The sequence below is a fragment of the Octopus bimaculoides genome, chromosome 3 (genome assembly GCF_046866305.1).
Source record: "Octopus bimaculoides isolate indiv1 chromosome 3, ASM4686630v1, whole genome shotgun sequence".
NCBI lineage: Eukaryota > Metazoa > Mollusca > Cephalopoda > Octopoda > Octopodidae > Octopus > Octopus bimaculoides.
In genome coordinates, this window is record NC_142930.1 from 112,649,020 (window position 1) to 112,659,019 (window position 10,000).

The 10,000-nt window shown below is 33.8% G+C and overlaps 1 protein-coding gene across 1 annotated transcript in view; it reads right to left on the reverse strand.

Moving 5' to 3' along the window:
• LOC106871393 (intraflagellar transport protein 122 homolog) overlaps positions 1–10,000 on the reverse strand; it is a 258,134-nt gene that overhangs the window by 21,130 nt on the left and 227,004 nt on the right. Inside the window, 1 exon segment of the mRNA XM_089349475.1 lies at positions 2,385–2,496. Coding sequence (XP_089205601.1) covers positions 2,385–2,496 — 112 coding nt within the window.

A 10,000-nucleotide genomic window follows, 5' to 3' on the forward strand; every position in this document is an offset into this window, starting at 1 on the left:
TATATATATATATATATATATATATATATATATATATATATATATATATATATATATATATATATATATATATATATATATATATATATATATATATATATATATATATGTAAGGTGACAAGCTGGCAGAATCATTAGCATGCCAAGCAAAATGCTTAGAGGTGTTTCATCTGTCGTTATGTCCTGAGTTCAAACTCTGCCAAGGACTGCTTTGCCTTTCATCCCTTTCAGGGTCGATAAAATAAGTGCCAGTTGAATACTGGGATCGATGTAATCAACTTACTTCTTGTTCTGAACTTGCTGGCCATGTACCAAAATTTGAAATATATATATATATATATATATATATATATATATATATATATATTAAATTATATATATATATATTTCAAATTATATATATATATATATATATATATATATATATATATAAACAAATAGTAACTGAGTATATGCATATATACGTACAGGTATGTGCATACCTACATCCATCTGTATGTATAGGTGCATATCTGGGTACAGTACATTGCAAACAAAACGTAGACAAGAAAATAATGATAATCAGAGTGTGTGTGTGTGTGTGTGTGTGTGTGCGTAAATTCATTTCATGTATTTATAATATAACACAAATTTGTGAACTGGCCAGTTTAAACAGATTTATTAAAACTTAACAAGACAGTCAGCTCTGAAATTTCGACAGGAATTAATTGAACCATAATTTTAGGTAAAGTAATTATGGTAATAATGTTCAGAAGATGAAACCGCAATATTAATTAATTAATCTATAATGAAACTAGGATTGTTCAAAGAATATGTTTCTGTATATTGATTGTAAACATGGGCACGGGATAAAAACACGACATAGCACAAAAATTAAGACTAATATAAAAAGAAATGTAAACACCTTATTAAATATATATATGTATTTTTTCCAATATTAATTGATATTTTTTGTATATGTGAATTTATTGCATTTTAGAGTAGCCAAATGGATATTCCCCAACTAATGCTAAGTACCTCAACCTCACAAGTGACGAAAAATAACTAATATTATTTAATCTTTTATCTGTTTCAGTCATGAGAAACGAGTAAAAGATTTACAGTCGAATGAATTGACTCCAGTAAAATTATTTAAAACCAGGTATTTAATATTTTATCAGTTACATATACTGAATTGCTAAGTCACAGGGACATGAACAAACCAACGCTGGTTGTCAAGCAGTGGTGGGGGACAAACACAGACACAAAGACACACAGACACACAGACACAAAGACACACAGACACACACTCCTTTATGTAAGTGCGTGTGTGTATGTATATATTTTATTTGTTCACGTCTGGGCTACGAAAGGTCTTTGGATATTTTTGTTGGTCGTAATCATTCATACCAATATGTAATTCCTGATGAGGAATCTAATTTGTATTTCACGAAGGGTTTTTCATCTTTGGAATTAATTAGACTCTGAAACAATTTGTAGAATATATATTGGTTCTGTACCATTTTGGATTTGAATGGAATTAAAGTTCGTCTACACTTACAATTTTTTTCTTTTCCTTATATTTCATTATATATATATATATATATATATATATATATATATATATCTATATATATATATGTATCATCATCATCATCGTTTAACATCTGCTTTCCATGCAGGCATGGGTTGGGCGGTTTGACTGGGGTCTGGAAAGCCAGGACGCTGCACCGGGCCCCAATCTGATCAAGCAGCATTTCTACAGCTGGATGCCCTTTCTAACACCAACCACTCCAAGAGAGTAGTGGGTGCTTTTTATGTGCCACCGGCACAAGGGGCAAGAGGAGCTGGCATCGACCACGATCGGATGGTGCTGTTTACATGCCACCGGCATGGAAGCCAACATATATGAGGGCAGCTGCATAAAGAAGTGCCGAGCTCTAATTGTGGAGGGTGCCTGTGGATGGGATAGACTCAGGAAGACGTGGAACGAACTGGTGAGAGAAGGTCCTTCAGACACTGGGCCTCACTGAGGAAATAACAAGGGACCAGGGGATGTGGTGATTTGCTGTACTTGATAAGATGCGTCAAGGTAAGTAAAATCGTTTCCACACGTACTGGCTTGTTCTTCAGGTGCTGGTGCCCACTGAAAAAGCACCTGTGCTCGTGCTGTTTTAATGCACCTGTGCTGATGCTTTCTTAATGCACCCATGCCAGTACCACATAAACGCGCCAGTGTTGGTGGTCCATAGAAAGCACCCAGCACACTCTGTTAAGTGGTTGGTGTTAGGAAGGGAATCCAACAGTAGAAAAGATGCCACAACAAACAAATGATGACGATGATGAGGATTTTATTTTTTCAGAGATGACAGAAATAAGAAAAAAGAAAGAAAAAACACACTTACCAAAGTTGACAAATGAATGAACAAAGGGTTGTTGGCAATTTACACACTGGTTTCCTTTTGGGTTTAATATTGGGTTTGTGGTTGAACAGCGATAACACATTGGTTGCAAATCCTACAAATAACGGGAGGTTTTTAATATATATATATATATACATATATGTCAGACATGTTATAAAACTTTGTTTGGCATGTTCTTAGCACAAGAAACTATTAGTAGCACATAAAAACATGTATTGTGTCTATTAAATAGTATCTATTTCTCATTAGATGGAGTACTTTTCTTGTTGATCTTACCATCACAGAACAGTTCATCATATATATATATATATATATATATATATATATATATATATTATGTATCATATAAATAATATATATAAATATATGAATATATACATACATATACGTACATACTTATATCTATATGTATATATATATATATATATATATATATATATATATATATATATATATATATATATATATGCATATGTGGGCACAGGATGTCATGAAATGTGTACAACAAAAAATACAAAGTATGAGTAGATGGAATATGAACTATTTTTTTGAACAACAAAAGACACAAATGGAATACAATACAAACAACACAATATTTATATATATATATATATATATATATATATATATATATATATATTAGAAAGGAAGGCTGAACAAGAAAAAAATCTGACATCACTTTAGAGCATGAAATTTACAATTCAAACGCAATTGCAGAGCAGTTAGAGTAAATAAGGGATTAAGAATGCATAAAGCTGCCTACAGCTGTTTCTAGAACAGCTGTATGTATGTTTACATGTATGTATGTATATATATATGTATGTATATATATATGTATGTATATATATATGTATATATATATATATATGTGTCTGTACATATATATATGTATATATATATATATATATATATATATATATATATATATATATATATATACATACACACACACATATATACATATATATACATACACATACTCATACACAATAAGATATAGAATTCCTTATTTTTTTAAACACCTAAATGAGTTGAATAAATATATGTTACTACTATAATTTCACCAGTCAGAGAAAAATTGAATCTCAAAATTAACTTACACTGGATTGGGCTGCAAAAAGCATTGGAGGTTTACTGTCTACTCTCGACAATAGAAATTACTTGGAAGAAATTTACAGTGACAAGAAATGTTTAAAGAATTCAGTTGATGTTTGTAACAGTTATACTAATAATATCACAATAACAGAACATTTTGCACTATCAGATAATACAGAGATTACTCTAATGCAGGAGTTAGAGTATAAAATGGCTGTATTCTGAGAAATATACTCATTTTGATGGGAACAGTTTTCCATGGTGGTGAGTTGGCAGAATTGTTAGAATGACAGATAATATATTTTGAGGTAATATTTCTCGCTCTTTAGACTCTGAGTTCAAATTTCAGCAGGGTCAACTTTGCCCATCTTCCCTCCAAAATCAATAAAATGAATTTATCCATCAAGTACTGAGACTGAATGGTATTGAATTGCTCTGCCCACAAAAATTGCTGGCCTTGTGTCACAATTTGAAACTATTCACATAATAACCATCATCCATTAAGATCCACTTTTCTGTGCTAGTATGGGTCAGATGGAATTTGTTGAGGTAAAGTTTCTATGGCCGGATACCCTTCCTGTCACCAACCCTTATCTGTTTCCAAGCAAGGTAATCAATATTTCCCCATGAACAGATATGTTTATTCAGATGATTAGAAATGAATGACACTGCTTATTTCTTTATTGCCCACAAGGGGGCTAAACATAGAGGGACAAACAAGGACATACAAAGGGATTAAGTCGATTACATTGACCCCAGTGCGCACTGGTACTTATTTAATCGACCCCGAAAGGATGAAAGGCTAAGTCGACCTTGGCAAAATTTGAACTCAGAACATAGCGGCAGACGAAATATGACTAAGCATTTCTCCCAGCGTGCTAACGATTCTGGCAGCTCGCCGCTTGTATAACAGTGACACTCATTTACAGCCATTACACAATGTCATGACAAGCATACACACACACAAACACACAAACTGAAAGAATCTCAGTGTGTGTGTCTGAGTATGTGTGTCTGTGTGTGTACACACACACACACACGCATACACAAAAAGCTTGTTTTAGTTTCCCCTCTACACAATCCATTCAAAATGCTTTGATCAGCCCACTGCTGCAGTAAAAGACACTTGCTCAAGGTACCATGCAGTGTGACCGAACTCCAAACCATGTGGCTACAGTATAACCTTCTTAACCACACATCCATGCTTGCACCTGTAGCCACACCTGCACCTATGAAATATTACTTTTTTTTTTAAGAACATAGAGTGTGATATACAGGATACTTGGCTGTTACTTCTAACAGGTCAACCACCAACCTACAAACTCCTTCAACAGTCCATCCTCACATTGTATACTGTTAACAATTAGAAGTAATTACAAGAGGGCTTTAATTTTGCTCTTTTCGTTTTTTGCTTATTTCCCAATGTAGGTTTTCTATTCAGGTACAGCATAGCAATTAGTGACAATTATTGATGTTCGGTTTCAAGACTTTAAGAAGCAAACAGAGATCAAATTATGAAGCACAAATTTAATCCAAATGGCTTCACATAACCTAATTTCGTTAATGGCTGCATTCACTAACAAAATTATCAAGCTGGAGAAAATAGTCTGTCCTTAACAGATTTGCAGAGAATGTAAACAAGATAGTTCCAGCTAAGATTTGAAACCAAGTCATAAACTAGGTTATGCTTAATGTTCATTCTTGAATAACAACTCACTCTCTCTTTCTCTTTCTCTCTAGATATGTATATATATATATATATATATATATATATATATATATATATATATATATATAGAGAGAGAGAGAGAGAGAGAGAGAGAGAGAGAGGGGGAGACATGCATACATACATATATATATATATATATATATACATTTAACTATATATGAGCATATTGAGATATGCAACTATATGCATGAGAATACATACATAGAGCAAAACATACAAATCTGCATATACATACATATACATACATATATACATATATAATTTCAATAAGAATAAAAGGGTAAAATTAATTAATTATTTAATTAATCAATTAATTAATTAATAATTAATAATTTTACCAACTAGTTCGGTATGTTTAAATAACCTTTTTTAGGTAAAATTATACAAATACTCTATAATTTTAAACATAATTATCAGGTGCCAGCTAATTGCTTCGCCACACACCGAATTTAGAAATAGGAGTTAAATGCTTTTTCTACTACCATACGTAAAAAAGTGTGTTACTGTCTGGGAGATCTTTATGGTAGTAGAAAAGGCATTTAACTCCTATTTCTAAATTTGGTGCAGCCACATTCGGATGGTGCTTTTTACATGCCCCTGATACGGGAGCCAGTCGGGTTGCCCTGGCATTGATAATGTTCATCCTTGTCTCTCGTCACTCACCTATGTTCAACTTCCTCCCTTTTCCTGTCTATCACTCCTCGTTGATCACACGTGATCTGTGGTCAGTTTTTCCTTTCTCCATTCGGCCAGCATAAACGCAACACGAACAGCTATCTCTCTCTGCTCAAGTTCATCACATCACAGCGTTCAGTATCTCATCTCGTTCGGCCTAATGGCCCTCAACGTTTGTTTTCCCCTGTGTTGGTTTCTGATTGCTGCTTTGGAATCCTCCGCATATCAAGTTTCACTTAATCTGCTTTGCGGGAAGAGCTATTCTAAGAATGCATCCTGCATCATCTTTGAAACGCCTAGTTTAGAATAGAGGCAGCTGATGAAAGAAAAGTTCCATATGTGGTTTGTCTGTTTTCCTATGTGTTCATTCTGTTGTCCTTAAAAAAAGTTCATTTTTTGTGCCTTGTTTATGTTCCCGTTCCTTTCTTGTCCACGTTTTTTTTAATATCCTGTACCCGGATATGCATCTATATATACATGTAGATGTAAGTATGTACATATATATATGTATATATGCATATGCTCATATATCATTTGTATTATTATTATTATTATATATATATATATATATATATATATATATATATATATATATATATATATATACATATATATATATATATATGTCAATAGTAAAATCAGTCATGACATCAAAGTGGCTGTTGAATGTTACTACTAGTTTAACCCCAGGCAGATTTTTCCACCTACTGGTTATCGGTGCAACACTGTCTGGGGTTAAACTAGTAGTACCATTCAACAGCCACTTTGATGTCGTGACTGATTTTACTATTGACTTTACTGTTTAGTATAGTTACTACTCTATCTCTTCCTGAGGTTTTACTACAAGCTATTTTGCTCATACATATATATATATATATATATATATATATATATATATATATATATATATATATAGTGCATGATGGTTGTTCGAGGTTTGAGAGGGAGAGAGTGAAGTATGATAAAATTAGGTAGAAGGGGGGGGGGGAACTTGTGGAAAGTGAGAGTGTGCTTCTTTTTATGTGCATGGTGTGTGGGTGGAGGTGTTTGAGTCATGCAGGCCTGGTGAGCCATCAAAATTCTCACAGAAATCAACCCATGGTAAACAATGATGTGGCTATTACAATTCACAACAAAACATGTGTAAAATGTGGAAGGGTGTGCCTCTCAGTTGGAGGTCTAAAATGGCATTTTAAGTGAGTGCATATGGTGGCACCTGTTTCTCCTGCCAGCCACCACAGTTGTCTAGTATGTAATAAAATGTGTAAAAGCTTGGCTGGGCTTAAAAGTCATATAAGGGCATCACATGGCAACAATCATGAATCATTTCAGTTAGTCTTCTTGGCAATGGCTTTTCTCATGTAATAAGGATGCAAAGCTGTGATATATATAAACACACACACACACACACACATATATCAAATATTACACATCACACTAAATAGACAATTTTCTAGTCTGATTTATCAACACCCAAAATCAGAATATATTCAATTATTGGTAATCATGACAATGACAGGTAGAATTCAGAATTTATTCCAAGTTATGTAAGCACTAAAATGTTTCCTACTAAGAAACAGTAAGAGAGATGCTTGATAATATATGAGTCTACTTTGTAATAATTTACCTGTAGAATATTTCTGACAGCAAGGTATCCTGTCTATTCTGAAGTCAGGTGACCAATGAGACAGCTTATTTAAAGAGGAAAATTTTTGTTCTGTTCAAGTCATGTGTTTTGTCTCTTTTTTTGATCTTTCTCGAGCCCCAGGACTCACAAAGACCAGTTACCTGGTTTCCATGTTGTTCAGATGACCAGCAGCACAACCTTCCACCTGAAGGAGATGACAGTCCAGTGCAGGAGTCAAGGCCAACAGTTTTGAGGGGAAGGGACAAGACCCCCCACTACTTGACTTGTACTTTATTTTATCAACTCCAAAGAGATGAAAGGCAAAGCTGACTTTGGCATGGAACCAATTGATTAGCTAATTAGTTAAAAGGTTACCTAATTGACTAATAATAATAAAAGAAGTGAAATGGAACCAGTGTGTGTGTTTATTATTGGTATTATGACCGACCTGAAGGAGATGAGAGTCTGGTGCAGGATTCAAGGCCAGCAACTTTGAAGAGAAAAGACAAGGTGATTACTTTGAACCTCATTACCTGACTTGTACTTTTTATTTCATCGGCCCAGAAGGAATAAAAAGTAAAGTTGACCTCAGTAGGATTTGAACTCAGAATGTAAAGAACCAGAAGTAATACTGCTAAGCATTTTGTCCAATGTGCTTAAAGTTCTGCCAGCTTCCCGACTTAGTCATTGATTAAAATAGCTTTATTTTTTTTCTCACCAAATAACTATTTCAAATTAGATTTTATTTTTAATGCTCGTTACATTAAATATATTTAATCCATTGATTTCTAAGCAGATAGCATCTTTGAATTGAGTAATTTCTAAGTAATTCTATTTTCATGTAACAACTACTGTACGAGGCAGCAAGCTGGCAGAATGTGTGTGTGTATGTGTGTGTGTATGTGTGTGTGTGTGTGTGTGTGTGTGTGTGTGTGTGTGTGTATGTGTGTGTGTGTGTGTGTGTGTGGAAGGATGAATGAATGAATGGATGGAGATAGAGACAGAGACAGATAGATAGATAGATAGGTAGATAGATAGATAGATAGATAGCTAGATAGATAGATAGACAGAGACAGACAGACAGATAGATAACTTTCTTTATTGGCCACACAGGGCTGAACATAGAGGGGACAAATACAAATGTAGAGCTTTTCTTTTCGAAAATGAAAAAAAAAGAGGAAAAATAAGAAAAAAAGACAGATAGATAGAGATATGCACACACACACACACACACACATATATATATATGTGCATATACAAACACACATATGTATACACACACACACACATATATACAAACATGCACAAACACACACACACACACACATATATACAAACACACACACACACATATATGCATCATGGGCTTCTTTCAGTTTCTGACAACCAAATCTACTCACAATGTTTTGGCCAACCTGGGGCTATAGTAAAAGATACCCAAGGTGCCACACAGTGAGACTGAACCCAAAACCACATGGCTGTGGGAAACAAACTTCTTACTAGACAACCGTTTTTATGGGTTTTTTTGTTTTTTTTTTCTTTTCCAAAATTCCACAAAGTATCGAGAACAGAATTTAACTCCTGACCTATGACTTTTTAGAAAAAAATAGCTTATCAAAGAAGGCATCTTATCTACATTTTCTGCATGCATTATCTATCTGTCAGTGGACGTACACTTGCACACACAAATGCATTCATGCACATTTTAAATGAATACACGTTTGTTAAAGCATTAATCCGCCCAAAGGGTTATTAGTTGTGAAATGAGATGAAAAAAGTGAAGTTTTTAATGTTATAGATTTAATACTACAGCAATGGGTGGCTGTAACCAATGGAGAAATCATTACATTACAGCCAGAAACAAGCAGCACGGCAGCAAAAAAAAAACAAAAAAAACAGGAATAAAGAAACAAAAGAACTTTGAAGAGCTCAAACGTGTTAACTGAGGAATGTGTTAATAACTTCAAGAAAAATAAAGAACTGTGTTAACCAAAGTAGGCATGCATGATTTGACTGTAAAATCGGTTATAGATTATTTGAAGATATAGGTCACTATTTGCTTGCTTGCTTATTCATATAGTTCTTACTTCCATTTCTCCCCCCACTCCTTCACCCTGTCATTTCATCTCTAGTTTTCTGAACTAAAATGTACGTAATATTTAATACATGCAAAGAAGGGCTTTTTTTCTTATCAACACAATATTTAAAAAAAAAGTAAACACACTTATTGTGTGTGTGTGTGCGTGTGTGTATGTGTATGTGTGGATGTGTGGTAAGAAGCTTGCTTCCTAACCAGATGTTTCCAGGTTCAGTCCCACTATCTGGCACGTAGGGCAAGTGTCTTCTACTATAGCCTCGGGCCAACCAAAGCCTTGTGAGTGGATTTGGTAAACGGAAACTGAAAGAAGCCCGTCGTATATATATATATATATATATATATATATATATATATATATATATATATATATATAT